Source organism: Caretta caretta, chromosome 11 (assembly GCF_965140235.1).
Source record: "Caretta caretta isolate rCarCar2 chromosome 11, rCarCar1.hap1, whole genome shotgun sequence".
In the NCBI taxonomy this organism is placed as follows: Eukaryota; Metazoa; Chordata; order Testudines; family Cheloniidae; genus Caretta; species Caretta caretta.
The window spans coordinates 27,792,513-27,820,172 of NC_134216.1; the positions used below are offsets into that span (position 1 = coordinate 27,792,513).

A 27,660-nucleotide genomic window follows, 5' to 3' on the forward strand; every position below is an offset into this window, starting at 1 on the left:
CCCTGCGCCCCTTATCGGGGGAGAACAGTGCGCTGTAAAAGGGGACCGTCAACTACACGTCCCAGCTGACAGCTCTCCCCGGGCAGGCGGCCGCTTCTGTTGAGAGGCTGAGGAGCGACGCCCGCTTCTGTCGCTTGACATCCGTGGATGGACACAGCCGAGATACAGGTGACCCTTAACCCCAAGGAGAAACTAAAGGGGTTTGCGACACAGAGATTGGGTTTTAACTCTGGTGTCTGTGCCCGGTTTTCATGTTGATTTGTACGGGTTGTTTATAACTAAAGAGGAAGCATACAATCAGGTACTGATAGGAGCTGGGTGTCTTACCAGGTACTGGTACAGGGGCATGGCATAACTGATACAGCATCGGCCTGGCCTGCGGCACACCAGGCGGTCATCTAACGTGCCCTGAGGTGTGAAACTGTCACAGGCCGTCCTACGCTTATTTTTGCTTATCTAGATCGATCTATCCACAAATAAACCTATGAAACTAAAATCAGGATGCTAAGTAGGAGGGGGAGGCGATAAGGAGGGAGGGAGTGGGATGAGGATGGGCACAGGGACGAGGCGGGAAGGAGTAATCCAAGGATGAATGCGGTGACATGAGGAGGCAAGGCAGGCATGTTAAACCAATTGGGCATAAAATAATGTATAAATCAAGTGCGAGTGAACTGAATGCTATGGCAGAGATACAGACTGTGGGTATTGTTCATCTGTCATGTGGAAGTGCAGGAAGCCAGAAGTACTCTGACATCCAGTGGGTGGGCATGTAATGGCATTTTGTTGAACATGGTGCCAGCTGCATCCTAGCAACATAGTGAAGAAATATAGGAATTTTTAAACTTCCACTGGAGAATAACAATTTCATGAGATCATAAGTGGATAGGAAGAGTGTGCAGCCATTCTGTGGCTACCTAATCTTATCTAATTATTATTACAGACATTTATAAGATGGCCATCACTGTATTACTTAGTCCCCATCACATCATTTAGATTGTCTCCAAAAACTAAATATATGTTCTGTTTCTGACCCCTCTCAGTGATGACACCACCTTTCCTAAATGGATCAGAAAAGGAATCCTCTCAGCAAGAATGTTCCTTGCCAATGGAATTCAAACATTTGCAGCTAATAAGGTCTGAACTAGCACTACCTACACCATATTCCTAGGTACCACTGTAGGATTGATGGGAAACCCTTTCCATTAAATTGTTCTTTAATTTCTCCCATTGGTATCAATGGCACAGAAGAAAGCTGTTAATTTATTCCTGCTGCATTAGCTTCCTATGAGCTGAACCATGGCTGGCCCCGGTATAGGTAAGCAAGAAGGCAAAAGTGTTAGGAGCCTCCCCACTCTGACCCATTGGGCCCTAGTGCATGGCCAGGTCAAACGGTGGTTTTGGAATGCAGGCTTTGCTCCCCGCTAAAGCCCCCATTGCTGGCAGCTGCTTGAAAGAGCTCAGGTTGATGGAGTGAAGTGCATGCAATACACTCCCCTCCAGTGAGGAACCATTCTAGCATGTGTTTCCTAGGAGGAATTTTGTTTGTGTGGCCTGTCTAGTGTATTTCTGCCTGGAGAAGAAAGCTTCTAACTCTTCTTCTCCATTTTAAATATTCTGACATATAATGAGGACATTTAGGAACAAGGATTTATTACTGATGTTTTCTAAGGCTGTATTTAATTTATTATCTGACCATTATTTAATATTATGGGTGGTAATAGCACCTAATTGAAAGAAATATCAAAAATGACTGTTTCTGAAAAAGGTCTTATTTTTTGTTTGAAACTGATCTCCCGTTGTCTTTATATAAAATCACTACTTAACACTTTTAAACTGGATAATCAATAGACTGAGAAATTCACAAATAGTACCTGGTTCTTAAGATGTATTACTTAAAAACTCTTCTTGATTTTACTTTGTTACTTTTATCTGCACCTTTTCACTAGTCCTGCCATGTTTAAACTTTTGTCAGAATTTCCACTGAAACCTTCATTCTTCAGGTTTTACATCTCAATGCTTTTCAGTGATAGGGTTTATGTTGTTGATCTTCATGCACTTTTTTTTCTCTGTGCAGTTTAGAGCATCTCCTCAAAATATCAAGACATTTTTAAAGCTAATTGCTAAGTACACAATTCTCCCATAGTTTCACATGCCTTTGTTTATTATGCATTTTATGTTGGTTATTTAGTGTAATCAATGTAAGCTTTTTCCACACATCAAACAGAGGAGACTTTTCCTTTCTTTGTTCTAAGCAGAAGGAAAACAAAACCAACTTTGACAGTACTTGATTTTTTGTTTTCTATATACAGCCATGTATTTTGTTGTTCATTTGTTAAGGCTGTGTAATCTAAATCTGACTTTTTGTATATTATAGCTACAATCAATGTCTGATGTATATTTTCCAATGTCTTCCTGCAGGGTATAATACAAAATCCCTTTTGTACAGTAAGGTCTTTTATATAATGAAAATAAATGATATTCACATGAACCCCTCCCTCCGTGTTAAGTGACATTAGAGGTTTTCTGCTGCCACATGACAGACTGCCAAATTATTCCAGCCCCACAAGGGTGGAGAAGGAAAAAGAGAGAGGCAATAAATCCCCCCTTGGGAAGAGAGGACACTCCCTCCCTTTGCAAGTCCAATTCAGTTCAAAGAACTTTTAATATAATTTAAGATATGAATGAAGACAATAAATTCTGCCTTTTGTCCCTGATTCAAGGGCTATGAATGAAATCTGTGCTGCCTTCCATATGCCCCTTTTCCAATTGGCCATCTCCATCCATTTACTGCTGCCCTCAGAAAGAGGGCTATGGCCATGATCACACAAAATAAAATCCTCAGACAAGGCAATCATAACCAGATGGTTGCTCCAGTATGGTTACAAAATAATAATCTGTTATACATAGTTTTAAGAGCCACCTGAGTTCTTAGCTAGTATCTGTATGTGTTTAAATTAGACAAAATAATGGGTATAACTGAGGAATAGTGTAACTGTAGATACAAATAGTTAAGAAACAGACCTCTCATAAATAATACATCCTTCCTAGAGAGAGACCTCATATTAACTCACTAAAGAGTTCAGTAGGTGTTGGATCAGGCCCCAGAAGAGGTATCAACATGCCAACAGCAGTGCAGATTATACTCCTGGGGATATTCTGTGCCAAAAAATTAAAAATTCTGCACACAATATTTTAAAATTCTGCAAAATTCTTCATATTTTATTTGTCAAAATAATACAATATAATGGCAGTTTCAATTATTTTGGTAATTTATTTCAAAATATGTCAGTAAGAATGTCTGTAACAATACAGACCAAAAGAATAGAGATTCTGGTAATTATTTTTTTTTTATAAACAGATTCCTTACTAGGCATATTAATACAGAACTTTGAGTAATTCATTTAAATTACAATACAGAACTGTGTTTCCTGCACCCGTCAGAAGCAGTGCAAAAGCTCTGGAGTTTCAGGAGTAACAGAGGAGCTGAGGAAGCGGGAAGGAGCCTGGAGTGAACCTGAAGGGTTGTTGGGTGTGGGTGGGAGAAGTTTTTTGTTTGTTTGGGGAGGTGGAGAGGGCAGGATTGTTAGGGAGCCTCCCCCATGCAGACCCTGGCTGATCACAAGCCTCTCCCATTCAATCAGGCACATCTGTCCCTGTCCTCGCATCCCTCCATCCTGATAGGTCCCTGCAGCCCCCGTCCCTATGTGGCTATGCACCCCCACTCCCATTCAACCCCTGGGTCAACGCTGTCACCCCCCTAGCTCCACAGCCCACTAGCCCCCCATCTGTCCTCCCCACTAGCCATTCTGAACTCGTCTGTGATCCCCCAGCAGCCCCATGTGCCCCACTCTGTCCTAACCTGGCTCCACGGGCCAGGTGCTGTGATGAACTTCTACTCCTGGGGGAATTCTGTGGCACTGCACATGCACAGAATTTTTTTTCCCCCACAAAAAATACATTCTGCTCAGAAGTGCTTCAGTTCTGCCTTTTGTCCACCAGAGGCCGCTGTGGCACCAGAACAGCCTGCTGCATTCATGCTGTTGGCTGTTCTGGTGCCACAGTGGCCTCTGGTGAGCGAAAGGCAGAACTGCAGCACTTTTGGGGTAGAAAGTATTGTCTGTGGGGAAAAATAAAATTCTGTGGGACACATGAATTCTGAGCATGTGCAGTGGCCCAGAATTCCCCCAGGAGTAAGATTACCTCCATGCCATTTGCTACCAGCTCCGAGCTGTTCCTTAAAGGCACAACTTAGCCCAACAGATGTCAACTGATGAGTACACTGGTGCCATTTTTGAACACTCCCCTTTTTGATCATAAGCACATTTGAAAAACTACATATCACTTTCTTCATTATGGACATTCCATAGCTAATTTGATTATAGAGTCCTATAAAGTTACAGAATAATTATCAGTTGCTTGTATTATGGCAGCACCAAAGGATCTGATCAGGATTGGAGTCCTATTGGGCTATACACTGTATGAAGGAGAAACACTTTAAATTACCTTTGAGCAGTGATGTAAAGCTTTCCTAACAAAAACCTCAAGTAGGAAAAATCTATCAAGTTTTGGGTTTTGTTATTCATGCAAAACTCACATCTGATTTGCAGAAAGCAACCTTGATCAAGTTTCAGGTGCTGGTGAGGGATTAAGGGGTTTGGTGGACCCACGTATATTAAGCAAACTCTAAGGTTTCAGATGAGTTTTGCACGGAGATCTCGGCTTTGTGTAATATTTATTGCTGAACTTTACAAGGAACCTCAGCAAGCCAGAACCAGTGAGTTTCACATAGCTGTGCTCTCGAGACCGTAAAGGTATGTCTACACAGCAGTTAAATACGAGAGGCTAGGCTGAGTCAGCTGACTCAGGTTGTGGGGCTTTAAAATTGCAGTGTACATGTTCAGGCTCTGGGACTGTCCCACCTTGTGGGGTCCCAGAGCCTGGGCTCCAGCCTGAGCCTGAACATCTACATCGCAATTTTACAGCCCTGCAGCCCAAGCCCCCTGAGTTTGAGTCAGCTGATCCAGGCCAGCAGCAGGTGTTTAACGGCTGTGTAGACATACTCTAAGAGTCTTGTCATCATGCAGGTGAAAGGAAGGAAAGGCAGGCAGTTCTTCTTTTCAAGTGTAAATTTTGAAGATTAAAAAGCACAGATATTAAAAAGACTAAAAGTCTGCAACATTTTTCCATTATACTATGTCACACTGAGCAAAGTAAAAGCCCCAGCGGTAAAGCTTCATGCCACATTCTCAGTATCTTCCTCAAAATATGCTAGTTTAGTTCCTGTTGCTACATATTTGATGTTCTCGATTTCCCCGCCGTCATTGCTAGGCTTCTGAAAATGAATTTCTATCATATCCTGCATGCTCTCCTCATCCTCCTCAACCTCTTGAATTTCTGACAGCAGTATGGTCCTCTTGGAAATCCCAGAAAATACCTGGTAAGGAGGAAAACACACATTGTATGTTCAGTTTTAGGAACCGGTAGGTTGCACAGTTAAAATGTCAGTGTGAAGATATCGCTACAAGCTTGCCTTTCATTTTAGGATTTCTACTATAGTGTTGGTCTACTACTGAAATCACTGGAAGGTTTGAATTCTATAGAGTCAGGCTACTGACTTCAGTAAAAGCAGGATCTGGCCTCTTTAGCTCATGTGTCCTAAACTCTTCACTGAAACATAGTGAGCCAGATTCTCAACTGATGTAAATCAACATTGCTCCATTTAAGTCAATGCAGATACACCAGTTTACGCCAGACATGGGATCTGATTCCTTATTAACTTCAAAATATATCATTTCTTGCAACCTGAAAAGCACATTTTTAACTGAGATGGTGTATACATCTATCTACACTATAAGAACCACCATGCACTCAGACAGGTCTGTGACACAGCAGCATCCGTGTTTATAACATGTTGTGTTTTTTTCCTTATTGACAGAGTTATGTTGAGAAAACATTCTCTAGCCAGGTTAGGACCAGTGATTTAACCTGGGGGTTTGTGTATATGCACGCTCACACCTCAGCAGAGAGAACTGGGAACCTGGTACACTTACTAACATACCCTATGCAAGCCCAGGGGAGGGGTGGGAGGAAAGGTACTGACCCTACAGAATAAGTACTGTTGAAAGGTATAAAGAACAATACTAAGACAAACAATCCTGGATATTTGCATCTGGGCCAATACACACTTGAGTGCATATTGTAAATATGGGCATAGAGAAATCATTTCTAACCTCATAGGTAGATGGATAAAACTTTATGCAGAGAAAAACAGCTTACAGAGAATTCGCTGATATACATGAACTGTGGGGTTTTGCAAAGAGGACTTACTGTTTGTAAAAGTTTTGTGGGTGCTTTTAGGTCGATTGGAAATGTTGGTATAATATACCCATTAACCACAGCACAGGCAATGAGGGGTTAAATTAATGCTAGATTTAGTAGTGCTTTTTTGATATGGACACTGATTCATCAATTGTGTGTAACTTAAATGAGAACAATTAAGCCATAAAACACCTGATGGAACCTTATCTCTGCCCTGACTGTAGACAGACATGGTTACTGCTGTGACATATGATGAAAAAAGCATTTGTAATTTCTGAGTGAATTACAACCCTCATATTGTAGGTCATAAGCTCATCAACAGAGGAACAGGCTATGGGGGACTCTCTGCAAGGAGAGAACACTCCCCACAATCTGTAAAGCACACAGCTCCTGTGCCCCAGAGGAGCCTAAGGCCAGGCTGGTAGATCTACAGCAATGGGAATTCACCAGCAAGTTCTTGTATACACCCACCTAAAATGAGGGAGAAACAGCAGCTCTGAGAACTACAGCCGTTTTCCTGACACTCCGTGACCTGAGGAGAAGATTCTGTTCACAATCCACCCTCCCAGAGCACAGATTGTTTGCTCTGTTTTAGGATGTAGCGTCATTAAGATTAATTTACCTGAAATTTTTCCAAGTGCTTTTCTATGCTTGGGGAAATAGAAAGCATAAAGCGCTTTTCATTTATGCAGAAAGGATGCTTTGTACGTCTCATACAGTTGTCAGCAACTAGAACAAAGAATTCAAAAGTGAGAAATAAAATTAATACTATCTAAGGTGTATTTTTAAGCACATCAGAAACAAGACCAATCATTTTAGTATATAGTTAGAAACCAAATACAATTTTTTAAAGTTTACTATTTGGAAATTGGAATTGACATTTGTGACAAAACAGATGTTAATTAACTGTCCACTAAAGTTCGTGGATCAAATCTACAGCTGATGTAAGTTAATGCAGATCCACTGATTTTAGTGGAGTTTCACCCATTGACACCAGCTGAGAATCTGGGTAACTTTCAATGGCATGACATGACAAGTATATTTTCCCACTTTTCTCTTTCCTGTAAAATGAAGTCCAGTAATGCAAAGGCAAAAGAAGTTTTGAATACTGTAATGTGAGGGCAAATATCAAAGCTTACAAGCTGTGTATGAATTCATATTTGATCCAAAAGGAATGTGATTAAACACAGCTGTGTTTAAAGACCTATGGGCCTGAGTCTCTTCTCATTTACAGTTGAATAAATAAGGAATAATTCAGCTGAAGTCCGTGCAGATCCACCAGGGCAAAAACAATATAGATGAGTGGAGAATCAGGCCCTGTAACTTTAGCTAACAAGATGTTGCATAAAATACCTCCAGGTTTGAGGAATGTAATAATGGCTGTGCGAGACCTTCTGTCATATCTCACATCCTTTACTTCTCCTCCTCCTTGTTTGGATTTGTAGAAATTCAATTCTAATTTATCTCTGATCCACTCATCAGGTATTGGTAGATCTGGTACTTCAGAAATATTGATCTTCTCTCCAGAAATTGTGACATGGAGCTAACAAAAAACAGACTTTATTTTCTTTATGTGCTACAGTACCCGTTCGATACAGTTTTTGAAAACAAAGGTACATATTCTTGAAGTATCTCAAAAGATTTTATATTGACCTGTCAATTACCTCAAATTTGACTCCTGTTTCTAGTGTAACCGGCATTGCTTTCAACTCTATCTTTTCATTATCCAGGCTCACAGTATGCTTACCTCTTCTTATCAGTTTCTGGGCAACTGCAAGGGAAATTAAGAAGATTTTCAGGTAGCTTTACACTAATGAAAAGTACTCCCTAGTGCCCTTAGCCAAAAATCTCTTTAGCATCACTAAAAGTGAAATAAATGGGAGTGCGGTGCCTAAGTGCTTTTGAAAATCCCACTAGGCACCTATCTGCTTCGTTACGTGTTAAAATACCTTTTTAAAAATCTCGCCACTGTATGTACTGTGCATCACTAGTAAAGTATTTTAGGATTGTCAGTATGAAAGATGCTATCCCTATATACAATATTATGGCTAAATCGCTACCAGTATGAAACATTTTGATTCCAGCTAAGAGTTAATTGAGAAATAAGGCAGGCTCTTGCTTTATGTGAAATTTTATTTACTAGTTTGCAGACAAACTATTCTGTTTAATTTAAATCTGGATCAACTAGTTCTAACCTCCAACTCTACTGTAGGCTCGGGTTGCCTGCATTTTAATGGGGCACAGCTGTGTCTGAAGGAGGCTGATGTAGGGAAAACTGCCCTATATCATTGGCATGGATTTACTAATATTGACTATAAGTCTGTACATTAATGTTGTGAAAGATAACATTGACTGATCCAAAGCCCACTGAAATCTGCACTGATCTCCATGGGCTGTAGATCAGGCCTCATCCCTCTGTGAGGTAGGATCTATGTAATTGAGGGTAGACTGTTGGTATTCTGTCAGCTGAGTTTAATTGGACTAGAGCTGATGCTGACATAGTGGGCAAAATTCTACTCTCACAAGGTGCAGTTGTCTAACTCTGTGCATCCATCTGAGTGACTGGGCTCTGAATGTAGAGAAAGTGGGATAGTCTCAATATTGTTTTCAACTTTATTTGGGTTTTAGCCCACGAAAGCTTATGCTCAAATACATTTGTTAGTCTCTAAGGTGCCACAAGTACTCCTGTTGTTTTTGCAGATACAGACTAACACGGCTGCTACTCTTAAACTTTATTTGTGATACCATGAAAACGTTTGCATCTAGGCTGAGAGCCAGATTCTGGTGCTCTTACTCACTGTAAGCAGGTTCCCCCTCCAGCCCTGGAAACCCAAGCTAGTAAGCCCTCCTGCTGATCAAATAAATTGTTGTTTAACCCCATATCCCTTGCTGTTAACGTGAAATACATTACTAGTTATAATTAAAATATGGACCATACCATCCTCCTCTTCAAAAGTGAGAAGAGCTTGTCTTTGCTGCAATCTGAATGGAATTTTTGCAGCTATGTGAAAAAGGCAGCAAGTATTCAAAACTGTGTCATCACTCTCAGCATTTTTCATCCCAGTAAACTTCATTGTCTTTTTCTGTATCTCTCTTTTAATCTAATATTGTAGGATCAAGACAGGAAATGACAAAGTTTAAATAATTTATTAAGCAACTGAAAAAATGTACAGTATGCATCTTGCCTCACTCTGCAGTATTCTTTTTTTTTTTTAAGGCTAATATACAGTAGGGCTGAATTCACCACTGATGTAACTGGACTGAAGCAGGACCAAGTAAACCTAGACCATCCCTGACAGGTGTGTGTCTATCCTGTTCTTAAAAATGGGGGATGGGGATTCCCCAACCTCCCTTGGATCCTATGTCCCCCTAAGGAGTTTGGTCTGTAAGCTTTTACTTTTCCTCTCCAATGAACTTTGAGCACAAACTTGTCCTTAGGTACTAAAACTCCAGTTGAAGTAAATAGGGATTCTACCTGCAGGATCAGAGCTTTGATTTGTAGAACTTTTAACACCAAAGGAAGTACAAAACATTGTGCAAAAGCAGATATCACAAAGCAGTTTATGGTTACTGTTTGTGCTGTATTGACTGTAGCTCTTTGGTGATAGGAGGCCTGCTAAAATTGCCTTGCATGTTACTAACTTAGCCAAATAAACATGAATGTTACAGTGCTTCATAACATTTGCAGCAGTGTAGCCAAAAGAGAGTTCTGATTCTGAACTCACCTATATTATACCAATATAACTCCATTGACTTCAAATGATTTGCATGCTATAAGGGAGATCAAAATTAGGCTACATGCAATTTGGGAAAACTAAAGTTACAATCATGTTTTTTTCTGTAATGGACAAGTCTCTTTTCTTTCGACACCCCTTTCTGACAGAGATATAAAATATGAACTCATGAAAATGTTATGCACTTTTTTCTTTTTCTTTCAATTTTGTCCTGATCTTTCTTTCTTTCTTGTATCTTCCAGTTTCACATTTCCATTTTTCCCCTCAGCATCAAGTGCATTTATTAACTTTGCCAGATAGAGAATGAGAAGGAAAGCAATAGCTGAATTTCATACTGAACTCAATGGAGCTACACAGATTTACAAAACTGATGATCTAGCCCGTAGAGTTTAGAAATTCAGAAGTAAAATATGTCCATTTGAAAGCTATATTGTAAATATTTCAAATAGCAATTACCCGAAAATCCTGTGAAAGCTTTGAACTCTTTGCTGCAAGGTCATCTCTGAGCTTCTGAATCTCCCTCTGCAGCTCAATATTTTGTTGCTTTACTACAGTAAGATTTCTCTGCAGATTACAAAAATATATATATATAAAATGCATAATATGTAGAAGAGTCAAACTCTGGACTTCAGTAAAAAGTAGTAGGCCCTAGAAATTGGAAAATGAATTTCCGTTTTTAATCTTTTGCTAAAAATAACCAACCACGCAACTATCAATGGCATGAACAATTATGAGATAGATTAAAGCAATGGTACAAATTACTATCCAGTAGGTAAGTTTGCTATCCAAGGAACAGCTTCATTCAACTTAAATGAGAAAAGTAAGATTTCAGAAACATTTACATACCATCATAAACTTACACTGCACTTTACACAGTTAGGCCCTGAACTTTCATATACACAAGAGGAATTTATACATGTGAACAGCCTTGTTTAGTTCAATGAAATTAACTGTGTGCATTAAATTATTCATGTGCAGGATGGGGTCCTAGATAATCTATATTCCCTGTCCTGAAGAATTTAGAAACTGAGGGCCAGTTCCTGGCCCCCTCCCACTCCACTCTCTTTATGCCACTCAAGAGGTAAAAAGGGAGCAGAAATCAGCTGCATTTCTACAGCTGGGGATTTCATAGGTGTAGGGGAATCCTGAGTGGGATAAAGCCAATGTAACCAGCTCCCATGCTAGCTGTCTTGCGGTGCTCGGCGTAGGGAGCACATCAAGATTAGAAAGGGGACATGGCAGAAGTGATGAGCTCCAGTTATCCTGAACTATTGGGTGGCTCCTTTAGTGCCATTATCAGCTCATGGCATTTACAACAGTTCCCAGATTGCTCTAATATCTACCGTTGATGTTGAAAACAGAAGTTATGGGTTTGATGTAGAAATTACAGGGTAAGGGTTTATGCCCTGTCTTGTGCAGGTCAAACTAGGTGATCATAAAGGTGCTTTCTGACTTTAAAATCTATGAATCCATGATCAGAGAGCCACAGTAGCTCTCTGAGACATCCCAAAGAGCAGAATGAGTACAGCAGAGGATTTGGGCTTTAGAGCCTGATTCTGCAAATGCTTGTGCATCTAAGTGACTTTACCAATGAATAATCCCATTGACTTTGGCTGGAAGTACGTACATATGTAAAGTTACTCACATGTGTAAAGTGTTTTCAGGATTAGGCTCCAAATAAGATAAAACACAGAATGATGACAATGCACAGAGGATATAGATTATTGATAAGAGAAAAAAAGGATTGCTTGAAATAGAGAGTTTTAAGTGGGGATCTGAAAGAGGACAGTGACAGCACTTGTAGGATGAGGACAGGGTATTCCAGGTGTAGTTACAAGCACAAAGCTGAGTAGAAAAAAGAAAAAGGGCACAGTGAAGTAAGAGGACTGGGAGGAACATAAGGCGGAAGTAACAACAGAGATGTAGAATGAGGCAAAACTGTGTAGAGCCATGAAAATGAGGACAAAGAGCTTGAATTTCATATATTTGGCTACTTACATTCTACTATGTCTGAAGTTCTCTGTAAATTAATAATGTACCAGCAAAACAAATTAAATCCATCATTTATTGGTTTGAACATCATCTACATGAAAATCATTATTAAAAATACCTTGGGATATTGAAGTAATAGCCTCTGAGCTACAGCTGATAGGTCAAATCTAAAACTGTATTGCAAATCTCTCTCCCAGATAAGCGACAACCATCAGCCCCTGACAGTCTAGGAAGAATTCACTGCCTACCACTCATGTTCCAAATGCCTAGATTACATACCCCAAGGACAATTACCAACTAATTCTAAAAGGAAGCAGAGGATAACTTTGCCATCCTTGGTAAGTAAACTTTTGTGTCTATATGCAGCTATGTTAGCTGCAAGCTTTCTCGGGTTGCAAGCTCTCTACAGTTATGTAGAAATGACTAACTCTCCTGGATGCTCTAAGCTTTTATGAGGAGTGTTACGTTTTGTTTTAAAGTGTTCTTTATGTAATTTGATAGAGCAACTGAATGACCTCACTCAACACAATGTGGACTTTAGCGAATAGTAAGACTGTGCTGTCAGTGGGAGCCTTGGACCAAGTGAAGGTAAATTCTGTTAGCCATCACTTTTTACCTATGATGTAGAAAGTCTTAGCTTTGCCTGCATTCTTTCAAATAATTACTGCAAGATATTTTTTATCTTTTTTATCATGTAACTTCCGAATTTTGTATAAAATGATGTGCTAAATATTCTGGCCCTACAAAATGTAGTTCTGATGGAGCTGTTTGGATTGAAAGGGGAAAGTACTCCAACCTACAAGGAACACATCTACAGCTCTTCTCCAAATGTAGATAGCTATGGGTAAATTCTCTTATTACCTCCTGGTTTTCCTTTCTTATAATGCTTTCCTTATATTGCTCCTCTTCGAAATGCATTAGCTTTCTCAGCTCATCTTGTGCCTGGTCTCTCTTTTCATCAGCACTTAGTTTCAAAAGAAGGAGCTCATCTTTTTGTTTTTCAGCTTTTTCAAGCCTTTCCTTGATATTGAAAACAACAAGTACTTTAGTATATTTTCATTAGAACAAACAAAACATTGTAAAGTCGGTTTAAAAGCAATCTTTGGGCAATTTTTTTCTTTTGGACACATTCATGCTGCTGCTGCTGACTTCAGTGAAAACCTAAGAGCTGTGCAGTTCATACGCACCTTCCATTTTTCTAGTTCTTCTTTAAGATTGTCAACCTCATCTGTCTGTGTGCCAGAATGGTCAGTAACTTTCAGATCCTAGAAAGACAAGAAAATGCACAGTACTATTTTTCACTTTATAATATCACCAGATATGTCATGCTAGAGAGACTACATTCACTTGTTAAATCATTATCTGTACAAATCATACCAGCAGTGTTCAAACTATACTAGCAAACTGAGAAGAATAACACTTTGCACTCGTTTGAAATATTTTGCCACTGTAGTTATGAGTTAATCAGTGTACATGACAGTCCAGTTCTTGACTGAGTGCCTTTTGCTGCTTCTCTGCAACTCTGCCTCTCCTGATGGAGAGAAAGTGCTGATGAGGCAAATCTGATAAGAGACATGCTGAATTAGATATTCCCAGTATTTTCATGCAGGAGTATAACAGATGCACTATAACAACGAGTTTCTCATTTTTACTCTTTCACTTCAATAAGTCTTGACAGTTAGACAGAAATCACTGAACTACTGTTGTGGTTGGAAAGGATATAAATCTCAGAAAATGGATTTTGGTCATTAAACATGGGGACCTAACTGAAACTATTATCCAACTGGAAAATATCCAAATAGTTCTGACACACCATGGAGGCATGCTGCCCCGTGTTCTTCCAAAAAGAACGAAGATCATTGGGGTCAACTGAGGTCAATGGGTTTACTCACAGTGTATAGAGTTATATAGATAGCCTTGGCAGAATTTGATTTTTTTTAAATAATTTCAATGGATAATATTAATGTTTATTTTTAAGCATTTTTATCAATTTAAATTTTCACACTTGTGGAAAATTATGGAGGAGTAAGATAACTATTTAATGCCAGCATATGTTGAGATTCAAAAAGTTAAAGCTTTATAATTGTTAAAACACAATTTGTCATCATCACATCATAATATACAAAGCAAACGTCCTTCAATCAACAAATCATACTTGTTTTTACCATTCATTTCACTAGTCCAGTTGTAACAAGCCTAATACAAAAGTTTAAATCATTACTTGGGCAGTATTTTCCTTACTTTGCCTATCTGTAAATTTCAATTATTACTGATGGAAATTTTTTTGTCACTTTGTGTGTGAACAGTGAAATCGACATTTACCAACAAAATTCTAATCCCTCCAAGCCTAGTTTTAGGTGTATAAATCTTTGCAGGAGCAGGGCCTTAGATGATTAGATTGCCAAGAATAATATAGGGAGGGAAAAACAGGCTCAAAAAGTATTTCAAAATTAAAAAATTAGAACACAGAAGTTCACATACAGAGAAAACTTGTAGCTGGGCTAAGCACGAGGAATGAAGGGAAAACCCTTCTTGCTCCATTTTATTTTCGATTGCAATATTCTGAAAGAAAAATTCCAGAATGACCTGCAGAAAAATCCTTCTTGTTTCACTTAAGATTACGTAAAACTGGAATGTGAATCATAAAATTTAGGCATAGAAAAGACCTATTAGGTAATCGAGTCAGTTCCCGTGCCAAACTGGATAGTCCACAAAATATTTCCTACAAAATATTTTCCAGTGCTTTGTCCCATCTATTTTTTTTTTTTTTTTTTTGTGAAAGGAAAAGAGAGAGAAAGGAGATACAGGCTATACTTGGAAACTGTTCAGAAAAAAAGAATGCCTATTTATTACTGAAAAATGTCTTACAGCATTAGCTAAACATCTCCATTTAGAGATCTCCTTTTCAAATACAGATTCTTACAGCATGGCACAACAGAAAATACTTACCATAGAATCATCTTTTAAAGAATCTAGTTCACTTGTTAAATCCATTGAACCCTGAGGAAATAGAACAATACACCACTTTCACAATATGTAGAACATATAGGATAATATAATAACCTGAGAGCAAGACATGCCAAGATTTCTACAGTGCACAACTTAAGGCTTTGATATGGCAAACACTTAAGCATGTGTTAAGCACGTGCATAAATCTTTGCAGGTCTGGGATTTATGGAAATAATCTGCACCCATCTCATGTTTACACTGAAGTTTGATTTAGTCTTGAGGAAATTAATATTAATGCAATAAAACGACAAACTAACTTAATTGAGGAAATTGGAAATTTCCAAATTATTTCCAAATAATTCCAAATTAATTGGAAATTTGCTCCATGAATGGAATTCTTATTAGTGTCAACTGGAAATTTTTGCACAAAAATGGATCATGGCCTTTCCTTTTGTATGTATTATTTGTATTGGAGTAGCAGCTAGATGCCCCAGTTAGGATCAGGATTTCACATAATACTTGTCATTGCATTGAATGCAGGCACTTATGCTGATGTCCTATCACATTATAGTACATATTATCAAAGAATCAATGTTAGAGAAAACAATTTGTTATCGTGGCAGGACTTGTTTTCACAATAATGTTAACTAACTAATCACAACAATCTCATGAGAGAAGTAAAGCACTTAACTCTGTGTTAGCGATGAGGAAACTGAGAAAATGAATAAAACCATCTCTTGGTTATTTCACTACATTACACATACAGTATGATAATTTGAAAAATAATTATTTTCCAGAATAATAGCATCTTAGATCAATATACAGTTAATTAGATATTTTTCAGTATAAAGATTGTTTATTATTTCATAAAATAGAAACAAAGATAAAAAGAACATACTTCATTATGAGTTATAAGGCCAGTGGTCTATTACAGGGGTCGGCAACCTTTCAGACGTGGTGTGCCGAGTCTTCATTTATTCACTTTAATTTAAGGTTTCGCGTGCCAGTGATACATTTTAACTTTTTTAGAAGGTCTCTCTCTATAAGTCTATATATTATATAACTAAACTATTGTCGTATGTAAAGTAAACAAGGTTTTCAAAATGTTTAAGAAGCTTCATGCCAGCCGCTCAGCCCGCTGCCAGTCAGGGGTTCTGTTTACCTAGGCCGGCAGCCGGCTGAGCGGGGCCTGCGGCTGGGACCTTGTCTGGCAAGGGGCTGGCAGCCAGAACCCCAGACCGGCAGTGGGCTGAGTGGGGCCGGCGGCTGGGACCCCAGACCAGCAGTGGGCTGAGCGGCTCAGCCCGCTGCCACTCAGCCCGCTGCCAGTCTGGGGTTCCGTCCGCCGGCTCCTGCCAGCCAGGGTCCCAGCTGCCAGCCCTGCTCAGCCCGCTGCTGGTCTGGGATCCCAGCCCTGCCCACATAGAGTGGGTACCTACCTTCTCCCTGGTTCTAGCCCATTCTCTTCCTCTCTCTCTGCACTGAGCTGAGGGTGGGAGTGCACTGAGCACAGGGCTGGGGGTGAAGGAGCAGGCTAGGGTTGGGGTGTAGGGTCTGGCCAGGAGCTAGAATGAGAGAGGAGGCTCAGGGTTGGGGCAGGTTTGGGTATGGAGTGCTTACCTGGACAACTCCCATTTGGTGCAAGGGGTGCAGGTAGGAATGTAGGGGGTGCAGCAGCTCCTGTTTGGTGCTCAGGGTGGGGGTGAGAATGTGGAGGGTGCAGGAGTCAGGGCATGGGGTGTGGGGGGCTGGGTATGTGTGGGGGTGCTGGAGTCAAGGCTGGGGTTCTGGGGGGGTGCAGGGGTCAGGGCAGGAGGCTGGGGTGTGTTGGGAGTGCAGGGCAGAGGGCTGGGTGTGTGTAGGGGGGTTCAGGAGTCAGGGCAGAGGGCTTGGGGCATGTGAGGGGGTACAGGAGTCAGGGCATGGGGTGTGGGGGGTGCTGGAGTCAAGACTGGGGGTGTGTGAGGGGGGTGCAGGAGTCAGGGCAGAGGGCTGGGGGTGTGGGCTAGGGTCATGGGGGTGGTCCCAGCCCCCTGCCCAGAGCAGCTCACGGCAGGGAGCTGGAGGGGGTATGCCCTGATTCCACTCCCCTTCCCCAAGGCCCTGCCCCCACCTCTTCGCCGCCTCCTCCCCGGAGCAGCGACCGTGCTGCGGCTCTGCTTCTCCCCTTCCTCGCAAGGGCCATCAGCTGATCAGCGGCAGGGAGGGAGAGGAGGAGGGACAGGAACCCAGCACGCTGGGGGAAGAGGTGGGGGAGGGGGGAGCTTGCCTGCCCTGCAGCAGCAGTCAGCAGGACCAAGCTTCTTCACCCTGCCCCTGCGGGGAAGGGCTGGGGCGGAGAAGAGCGGGCCGGGGCGGGCAGGATTTTTAATGGCACGCTGCTGCCTGCTGGGGTCCCAGCCTGGGTTCGGCAGCGGGCTGAGCGGGGCCGGCGGCTGGGACCCAGCAGGCAGCAGCGTGCCATTAAAAATCGGCTCGCGTGCTGTCTTTGGCACGCGTGCCATAGGTTGCCAACCCCTGTTCTATTATATTTAATATTACAATAATATTAGGATGATCATAAACATAGTAATGAACACACTGGAAAATGTTTATCCTGGAGGTAGTGAAGTTCCATATAAGAGCAAGGATCCACTTGTGCACATGTGATGTCAGGACAGGGTAGGGCGGGGGGCTACAAACGGTTTTCAGAGTTGTCCCCTTATCTTTCAAATATTTTATGCACTTGCTTAATTACATGTGAGTAGTGCACTAGCAGGATCAGGGTGTTTGTTATAACACACATATGTTTGTTATATGTTATATGTTAATATTTGTGTGTTTATCTTGTTGTGTCAGGACCACACCTTCCCTTCTGCAGTACTGCCAACCCCAAATGTTCCAAAAAAGTCATGAGGCAGGTTTAAAATGTATCGGATTTTTTCCCCAAAAAGGGTTAGTTTTATGTGATTTCTGGCTTCCAAGCTTTCAAGCATACTTGGGTTACATTTTCAAGCTTTTCTCTGCAACCATGAGAGCTAGAAAGTTGCACGGCATTTTCTGGTTTTATTTTAATCAAAGCTGCAATTCTCACACATTGACTTTTCTCTAGGAGGTGGGGCTTAAAGTAAAACTTTTGTAAGCCTTGCAATAAAATCACAAGTTAGCACCACTGCTTCTGCTTGGAAAGCACCTAGAACACTTTGAGTGCCATCCAAAAGAAGTAACAGTAATAATATTATCCACACAAAAATCTGCTATATGTAACATACCAAATAATCAAAGAATCATAGGACTGGAAGGGACCTTGAGAGGTCATCTAATCCAGTCCCCTGCACTCATGGCAGGATTAAGTAAAATGGCCCATCAAGATAATCCACTGGTGGGCTGCGAGACAGCGTTTACATTGACCACCCGCAGGCGTGGCCGCGGTTCGCCATTCCCAGCCAATGGGAGCTGCGGAAAGTGGCAGCCAGCACATCCCTGAGGCCGTGCCACTTCCCGCAGCTCCCACTGGCTGGGAATGGTGAACCATGGCCAATGGGTGCTGCAGGAAGCCGTGCCTGCAGACAGTCAATGTAAACAAACTGTCTTGCGGCCTGCCAGCAGATTACCCTGACAGGCTGTGTGTGGCCCATGGGCCGCAGATTGTCCATCATTGATCTAGGCCATCCCTGACAGGTGTTTGTCTAACCTGTTCTTAAAAATCTCCAATGATGGAGATTCCACAACTTCCCTAGGCAATTTATTCCAGTGTCTAAACCTCCCTGGCTACAATTTAAGCCCATTGCTTCTTGTCCTATCCTCAGCGGTTAAGAAGAACAATTTTTCTCCCTCCTCCTTGTAACAACCTTTTAGGTACTTGAACATAGTTATCATATCCCCTCTCAGTCTTCTCTTTTCCAGACTAAACAAACCCAATTTTTTCAATCTTTCCTCATAGGTCATGTTTTCTAGACCTCTAATAATTTTTGCTGCTCTTCTCAGGACTTTCTCCAATTTGTCCACATCTTTCCTGAAATGTGATGCCCAGAACTGGCATAATTCTCCAGTTGAGGCCTAATCAGTGCAGAGTAGAGTGGAAAAATTACTTCTTGTGTCTTGCTTACAACACTCCTGCTAATAGATCCCAGAATGATGTTCACTTTTTTTGTAACAGTGTTACACTGTTGACTCATATTTAGCTTGTGGTCCACTATGACCCCTAGATCCCTTTCCACAGTACTCCTTCCTAGGCAGTAATTTCCCATTTTGCATGTGTGCAACTGATTGTTCCTTCCTAAATGGAGTACTTTGTATTTGTCCTTATTGAATTTCATGCTATTTACTTCAGACCATTTCTCCAGTTTGTCCAGATCATTATGAATTTTTAATCCTATCCTCCAAAGCACTTGCAACCTCTTCCAGTTTGGTATGATCAGCAAACTTAAGTGAACTCTGTACTCCATTATCTAAATCATTGATGAAGATATTGAACAGAACCGGACCCAGAACTGATCCCCAGGGGACCCCACTCATTGTGCCCTTCCAGCATGACTGTGAACCACTGATAACTACTCTCTCAGAACAGTTTTCCAACCAGTTTTGCACCCACCTTATAGTAATTCCATCTAGGTTGCATTTCCCTAGTTTGTTTATGAGAAGGTCATGCGAAACAGTATCAAAAGCTTTACTAAAGTCAAGATATACCACATCTACTGCTTTCTCCCAATTCACAAGGCTTGTTACCCTGTCAAAGAAAGCTACCAGGTTGGTTTGACACAATTTGTTCTTGACAAATCCATGCTGACTGTTACTTATCACCTTAGTATCTTCTAGATGTTTGCAAATTGGTTGCTTAATTATTTGCTCATTATCTTTCCAGGAACAGAAGTTAAGCTGACTGGTCTGTAATTTCCCGTGTTAGCCTTATTTCCCTTTTTATAGGTGGACAAATACAGTACAGACCCGTTTACACGCGAATCCGCTTAACGCGTGGTAGCACCATACCTCCCAGTGCTACCTATTTAACACACAAGACTCGTTAACAGGCAGTACAGGAACTTGCTATGTAGTGCTACAGCTGTGCTCACTAACTCACTGGCACAGAAATCGACAGGAAGTGCAGAACGGAAATGTGTTGTACGTCTTTACCGCTATTGGTAAAGACGTATCATGCACTCTTAGTCATCGTCATGCTAGAGAGAGATATAATACATAGTAGTTATATAATAATACATCTACGACATTAGAAAATTTTAACCGTAGGCCTAATATAATGACAGAGGGCAAGCGTCAGCGTTCCTACACTGTAGAAGAAAAACTAGCTGCAATAGATTGAGTAAATAGCGGAGAAACCCAGGCCAAAATTTCAAAAGATATTGGGATTGCCGAATCGACTCTCACAGGATGTCTAAAAAACGAATCTAAACTGACTGGCTTTGTACAAAATATCGATTCTGCCGCAGGGCTTAAGCAAAAACATGTGCGCTATTCAGCAAAACCCACAATAGACAAAGCCATGCGCATGGGGTTTGCTCAGGAAAGGCTTAGTTTGGATACGTCGCCGGAAATCATTACCGAGTGGCTGGAGATGGATGAAGATTGCCCGACTTCTGAATTTCTGTCCGAGGAAGAAATATTAATGGGCTGCAAGGCTACGTCAGACCGCGAAAGTGATGGCGAGGATGTCATTGAAAATGTCAAAATTTCACCCACAGAAGCCCTTAGTGCTGTAGAAATTGTTGTAAGACTTATGGAGGAGCAAAATACGGAAAATATCGAAATCATTCATCTGCGGCAATAACAGATTTCATAAGAAAGAAAAAAAATGCAAGCCAGAAAGAGCAGAAAATAATGACATTTTTTTCTAAGTGAATCATAGACACTTTTTTCAGCATGGCCCTCTTCACCCATGGTCTGTTAACAGGCGGTTGTGACGGCTTGACTCCCAACATCCGTGCATAAATGGGTCTGTACTGTATAGTGCCATTTTTCAGTCTTCTGGAATCTCTCCCATCTTCCATGACTTTTCAAAGATAATCGCTAATGGCTCAGATATCTCCTCAGTCTGCTCCTTGAGTCTGCATTTCATCAGGCCATGGTGACTTGAAGACATCTAATTTGTCTAAGTAATTTTTAGCTTGTTCTTTCCCTATTTTAGCCTCTGATCCTACCTCATTTTCACTGGCATTCATTATGTTAGACATCCAATCACCACCAACCTTCTTGGTGAAAACGGAAACAAAGAATTCATTAAGCACCTATGCCATTTCCACATTTTCTGTTATTGTTTTTCCCCCCTCATTGAGTAATGAGCCTACCTTGTCCTTGGTCTTCCTCTTGCTTCTAATGTATTTGTAGAATGTTTTCTTGTTACCCTTTATGTCTCTAGCTAGTTTGATCTCGTTTTGTGCCTTGGCCTTTCTAATTTTGTCCCTACATATATTCATCCTTTGTAATTTGACCGAGTTTCCACTTTTTGTAGGACTCTTTTTTGAGTTTTAGATCATTGAAAATCTCCTGGTTAAGCCAGGGTGGTTTCTTGCCATACTTCCTATCTTTCCCATGCAGTGGGATAGTTTGTTCTTGTGCCCTTAATAATGTCCCTTTGAAAAAAAGACAACTGTCTTCAATTGTTTTTGCCCTTAGACTTGCTTCCCATGGGATCTTACCTATCAACTCCCTGAGTTTGCTAAACTCTGCCTTCTTGAAATCCATTGTCTTTATTTTGCTGTTCTCCCTCCTACCATTCCTTAGAATCGTGAACTCTACCATTTCATGATCACTTTCACGCAAGCTGCCTTGCACTTTCAAATTCTCAACTAGTTCATCCCTATTTGTCAAAATCAAATCTAGAACAGCCTCTCCCCTAGTAGCTTTCTCAACCTTCTGAAATAAAAAATTGTCTCTGGCACATTCCAAGAACTTTTTGGATAATCTGTGCCCTGCTCTGTTATTTTCCCAACAGATGTCTGAGTAGTTGAAGTCCCCATCACCACCAAGTCTTGTGCTTTGTATGATTTTGTTAGTTGTTTTAAAAAAATTCTCATCCACCTCTTCTTCCTGGTTCGGTGGTCTGTAGTAGATCCCTACCATGACATCACCCTTGTTTTTTACCCCTTTTATCCTTACCCCCAGAGACTTCCAAAAGTCTGTCTCCTATTTCCATCTCAACCTCAGTCCAAGTGTATACATTTTTAATATATAAGGCAACACCTCCTCCCTTTTTCCCCTGCCTGTCCTTCCTGAGCAAGCTGTACCCTTCTATACCAATATTCCAGTCATGCATATTATCCCACCAAGTCTCTGAAAAGCACATAAACAAGAATACTTTATAATGAAGAAAATGCGTGTTGTTTTCTTTATATTTGCGCTTTACAAGGCACCAAACTCTCTTTATAGCAAAATAAAACGGTGCCTAAAGGGCCATTGATCCCAAGGACAAAGTAACTTGTGCTATTCTTTAAAACCTTGGTGACAGTGATCATTTACCATCATGTGTGTTCTGTGTATGGTCAGGTTTCAGAGTAACAGCCGTGTTAGTCTGTATTCGCAAAAAGAAAAGGAGTACTTGTAGCACCTTAGAGACTAACCAATTTATTTGAGCTTTCGTGAGCTACAGCTCACTTCATCAGATGTATACCGTGGAAACTGCAGCAGACTTTATATACACACAGAGATCATGAAACAATACCTCCTCCCACCCCACTGTCCTGCTGGTAATAGCTTATCTAAAGTGATCATCAGGTGGGCCATTTCCAGCACAAATCCAGGTTTTCTCACCCTCCACCCCCCCACACAAATTCACTCTCCTGCTGGTGCTAGTCCATCCAAAGTGACAACTCTTTACATAATCAAGTCGGGCTATTTCCTGCATAAATCCAGGTTTTCTCACATCCCCCCCACCCCCATACACACACAAACTCACTCTCCTGCTGGTAATAGCTCATCTAAACTGACCACTCTCCAAGTTTAAATCCAAGTTAAACCAGAACATCTGGGGGGGGGGGGGGTAGGAAAAAACAAGAGGAAACAGGCTACCTTGCATAATGACTTAGCCACTCCCAGTCTCTATTTAAGCCTAAATTAATAGTATCCAATTTGCAAATGAATTCCAATTCAGCAGTTTCTCGCTGGAGTCTGGATTTGAAGTTTTTTTGTTTTAAGATAGCGACCTTCATGTCTGTGATTGCGTGACCAGAGAGATTGAAGTGTTCTCCGACTGGTTTATGAATGTTATAATTCTTGACATCTGATTTGCAAATTGGATACTATTAATTTAGGCTTAAATAGAGACTGGGAGTGGCTAAGTCATTATGCAAGGTAGCCTGTTTCCTCTTGTTTTTTCCTACCCCCCCCCCCCCCCAGATGTTCTGGTTTAACTTGGATTTAAACTTGGAGAGTGGTCAGTTTAGATGAGCTATTACCAGCAGGAGAGTGAGTTTGTGTGTGTATGGGGGTGGGGGGGATGTGAGAAAACCTGGATTTATGCAGGAAATAGCCCGACTTGATTATGTAAAGAGTTGTCACTTTGGATGGGCTAGCACCAGCAGGAGAGTGAATTTGTGTGGGGGGGGTGGAGGGTGAGAAAACCTGGATTTGTGCTGGAAATGGCCCACCTGATGATCACTTTAGATAAGCTATTACCAGCAGGACAGTGGGGTGGGAGGAGGTATTGTTTCATGATCTCTGTGTGTATATAAAGTCTGCTGCAGTTTCCACGGTATACATCTGATGAAGTGAGCTGTAGCTCACGAAAGCTCATGCTCAAATAAATTGGTTAGTCTCTAAGGTGCTACAAGTACTCCTTTTCTTTTTCTGTATGGTCAATAACCCAGAGGTGTTTTTCAGAGCGGCAGCATCATACCCAGTCCTCGGTGTGCATGCGCCTTTACAACCCGCCCTTAGGAAGCCAGCTTGGAATTTGCGCTCGCATCCTTCCCTGGCCTTAGACGCTGGCCCATGAAGACCCAGCTCTTTGAGGGAAGCCAAACCAGACGAGGCAGGCGCTGCAGGCCCCTGGCCGGTCCCCCAGGCACCCGCAGAGCCCGCCCCACCTGCTCCCGGCTGCCATCGCACTGGGCGCTCACTTTCAGTTTCGCTTTCGGAGCGGAGGCCGGGGGCCAGGGAGGGGGCGGCTGCGGCGCGGAGCGGCGTGCCCAGGCTGCACTTACAGGGGCGGGGGCCGGCCAGACCGGCGCTGCTGTGCGTGGATCGGGTCCCCCGGCGCGCTCCAGCCCCGGGCCTGCGGAGTCGCCGACGAGCAGGCAGCTGCACTAGCGGCCGCAGCTGGTCTCCCGTTCCCGGCAATGACGCGCCGGGGAGGTGTTTCCAGGGGCAGGCTGCCCGCAATACCGCCTCCCCTCCGCCCAGCCCGAGCGCGCCAGCCCAGGGGGAATGTAGGGGCTGGGCTCTCTCAGCCGTCAGCGTCCCCACCCCTGGGGCAGCGGCTTCCCTGCCCCGGCGCCTTGGGGAATGACTCTCTGCCCTGCCCCCGGGAGCCTTGTGCCGCGCTCCGGAAACAAACTCCAGCGGGAAGCCGCCGCGCTGGTCGGGGTGCCCCTGTTTTACCCAGACCGTGCACAGGCGCCCCGCGGGGAGACGCCGCACCCTATGGGGTTGGCTCCCGTTTCCAGCCCTACTGGGTCTCACCCTGCGCTGTCACCGCGCCCCCATGTTACGGGCATCAGAGCTCCTGCCAGCCCAGCTCGGCCTGTGACCCACCTGGATCCAGCGCTCCAGAATCCTTCCCCATGCTGCCGCCCCTCGGGTAGTTCCTTTTGTAGCACCTCTCCCCCATCTGGATTCCTGCTCCCTTTCCACACTAGCATATTGCAGGATATAAGTAAGGACTAGCGTATACTAGAAGCAGTGGTGAATTAGCCACTGGGCCAACATGGCCTGTGCCCAGGGCCCCCGGCCCTGGAAAAATTGCCACCCCTGCACCATAACCTGCTCTCCCCACCCAGCGCTTCTGCCAGGGAGCGGGGCAAGACCCCGTGCCCTGACCTCACGCCCTGGCAGGAGCGCCAGGCAGACGGAGAGGGGCAAGCCCCAGCGCCCCAACCTCACTCCCTGGCAGAAGTGCCGGGTGGGCAGAGCAGGTTGAGGCACAGGGGAACCCATTTTTCAGGGGCCCCCCCATTGGCCGGGGCCCTGGGCGTGGGCCATGTGGGCCCAATGGCTAAAGTGCCACTGCTTCTAGATGCTCTATGCCGACGGGAGAGAGCTTTCCCATTGGCATAATAAAACCACCTCTGCCAGAGGTGATACTGTCAATGGGAGAAGCTCTGCAGACGTAGCACTGTCCACACCGGCACTTAGATCAGTGTAACTTACGTCACTTGGGAGAAGGGGGTACTTACTCACACCCCTGAACCACATAAATTATGCTGGCATAACCTGTAGACTACACAAACCCTAAGATTGGGAGCAGACTGAGAATGGAGCAATGCAGTAGAAGGTCCATGGCTATGCAGAGCTAATTGCCACACAGCAAAGAGGTATGCAGTGTAGTTGTAGCCGTGTTGGTCCCAGGATATTAGAGAGTTAAGGTGGGTGATATGTCTTTTATTGGACCAGCTTCTGTTGGTGAGAGAGACAAACTTTTGATCCACACAGACATAGGCGCTAACTGCATGGGTGCTCCAGGGCTCAGCACCCACCAGCCACCCAGTGATCAGCTGCTCGGCGGGCCCCACCAAAAAGCTGTTTGGCAGCACCAGTGGGCAGGAGGCGCTGGGGGAAGGGAATGGGGTGGGAAGCAGTGGGAGGAGGGTGGGGCCTCAGGGCAGAAACTGGGGGGGAGCACCCACCCAGAAAGAAGAAAATTGGCACCTATGCACACACAGCTCTTCCTCAGGGCTCGGAAAGGTACTCCCAGCATCACAGCAAAATGCATGGTGAAAGAGAATTTTTAGCATAAGTAGTTAGCATATATTGTAATGGAGCATTCAAGGGAGAGTGACCTGCTTGGTTTGCAGCAAGAATTATAGGCCATGGCATGTGGCTGTGGGAGAGGCTGCATGTTCTCTCTCCCCTTCCCCTTCCCCCCATAGGGTGGGAGCAGATTCTTTCCCCCAAGTCCTGTGTAGTTCCCTGAACAAAGAATGTTTACCTGGGCTCTGTGTATAGTGAGTGGATTTAACCTGTAGTGCATAGTCAATCCACTCTTTTGAAAATTTCAGGTTTCAGAGTAACAGCCGTGTTAGTCTGTATTCGCAAAAAGAAAAGGAGTACTTGTGGCACCTTAGAGACTAACCAATTTATTTGAGCATGAGCTTTCGTGAGCTACAACTCACTTCATCAGATGAAGTGAAAGCTCATGCTCAAATAAATTGGTTAGTCTCTAAGGTGCCACAAGTACTCCTTTTCTTTTGAAAATATAACTTGTAAATTATAAATGGAGCTGTTACGTGTGACTCTGGAAAGAACCTTACATAGATAAAGGGAAGAGAGACGAGGTGATAAAATGTAGCTTAGATACAAAGACCTATGAAAATCTGAAAATTTCCCTGACAAGCCTGGATTGATGCTGAATTGGTTCTTCAGCATGATGAACCCTCTTGATATAATCTAAAAATCAGAGGTGGGAAAGACATAAAGAAATATTAGATATTTCAGATGGGTGTTGGCCCTTCCTTTTGCTGGACAGCCCCAGGATCAGGGGGGCGGGGGCTCAAAGGTGCTTATAAGTGCTTAAAAGGACCATTGCAATCAGCTCCTGCCCCCTACCACTGAGCTGTGCCCAATACAGCTTGACCACAGCTCAGGATCTGGATCACAGTTGAAACACTGCACCCCATATTCTTCACAGTGATATTATTATGTTAGGATTATGGCATAGTTATGATATATTTTGTACAAGATAAATTGTGAGGTGTCATTGAAAAAGTTATGATTTGCTGAATCTGATTATCCTGTTTGTAGGCATGTATCATTTTTGTATCTGAAGCTATGAACATTGGTTAGGGATCTGTATTTCAGATGGGCTTACTCTGGAAAACACCCACAGCCAGCCTTTCAGGAACAACAATGAAGAAGCCGGATGTGGCTGATGGCCCATCAGCAAAGACAATGGTCTGTGGAATAGCTTAACCTACCTGTGGGCATTTTGCACAGCCTGTAAGCAATGGCAGCTATAACACTGCAAGGACATGTGACCAGGCCACATGATTCTGGACTCCATTTTGGGATGTCAGTATTTTCCATAAACCAGTCTGGGAACCAAGTTTTGAAACAAAGGGTTCTTGCCATATGCTAAAGCTATATAAGGCAGAGAGTGACATCATCTATTGTTCTTCACTCCCCACACAAGGAGACTCCTGGAAATACCTGGGGAACAAAGACTGAACTGGTGGAAGTGTTGGACCCAGGCTAAAGGGATTTTTAGCCTGTGTATAAAAGACCTGGGGATTCTAAGCTGTAAAGCAAGTGCAGCTTGCCCCTTAAAAATCTGTAGCCTGCCTGTACCATCAATTACGGTGAAAATCTGCTAATTCATATCCAATCTATCTAGTATATTAAGCTTAGCTTGTGTTTTTGTTTATTTACTAGGTAATCTGCTTTGATCTGTTTGCTATCACTTATAATCACTTAAACTCTTATCTTTTGTAGTTAATAAACTTGTTTTTGCTTTATCTGAATCAGTGAGTTTGGAGTGAAGTGTGTGGGAATCTTAGCTCAGAGGGACTGTTGTATATTCCTC

General features: G+C 42.7%; 1 protein-coding gene and 1 long non-coding RNA gene across 5 annotated transcripts; one reads left to right on the forward strand and one right to left on the reverse strand.

The window, feature by feature from the left end:
- The first annotated feature begins 2 nt into the window (after window positions 1-2).
- On the forward strand, window positions 3-27,598 carry LOC125644744 (uncharacterized). Of its 3 annotated transcripts, XR_007359111.2 has the most exons (5): window positions 3-168; window positions 9,536-9,617; window positions 12,242-12,382; window positions 12,546-12,632; window positions 26,940-27,598. It is a non-coding gene; the product is annotated as an uncharacterized LOC125644744 (long non-coding RNA). The 3 variants fall into 3 exon arrangements; XR_007359112.2 differs by lacking the exon at window positions 12,546-12,632 and having other exon boundaries at window positions 6-168; window positions 26,883-27,598; XR_007359110.2 differs by lacking the exon at window positions 12,546-12,632 and having other exon boundaries at window positions 7-168.
- Window positions 3,191-24,423, reverse strand: NMI (N-myc and STAT interactor). Of its 2 annotated transcripts, none has more exons than XM_048869149.2 (10): window positions 24,128-24,423; window positions 14,994-15,044; window positions 13,232-13,309; window positions 12,906-13,064; window positions 10,509-10,616; window positions 9,257-9,419; window positions 7,983-8,089; window positions 7,672-7,861; window positions 6,941-7,047; window positions 3,191-5,434 (listed from the first exon to the last, which is right to left on the reverse strand). In XM_048869149.2, exons 2-10 carry the CDS (start codon window positions 15,036-15,038, stop codon window positions 5,234-5,236), a joined length of 1,158 nt encoding a protein of 385 aa, XP_048725106.2. In that variant the 5' UTR covers window positions 15,039-15,044; window positions 24,128-24,423; the 3' UTR covers window positions 3,191-5,233. The 2 variants fall into 2 exon arrangements, with proteins under 2 accessions (XP_048725106.2, XP_048725105.2); XM_048869148.2 differs by lacking the exon at window positions 24,128-24,423 and adding an exon at window positions 16,614-16,870.
- Window positions 27,599-27,660: the final 62 nt, after the last annotated feature.

Coding starts and splice junctions, on each gene's coding strand:
- NMI (XM_048869148.2), bottom strand. Junction 8,090..9,256: donor CACTTTTGAAGAGGAGGATG/GTATGGTCCATA, acceptor TTTCCCTTGCAG/TTGCCCAGAAACTGATAAGA. Junction 5,435..6,940: donor AGCACTTGGAAAAATTTCAG/GTAAATTAATCT, acceptor CCTCCTTACCAG/GTATTTTCTGGGATTTCCAA.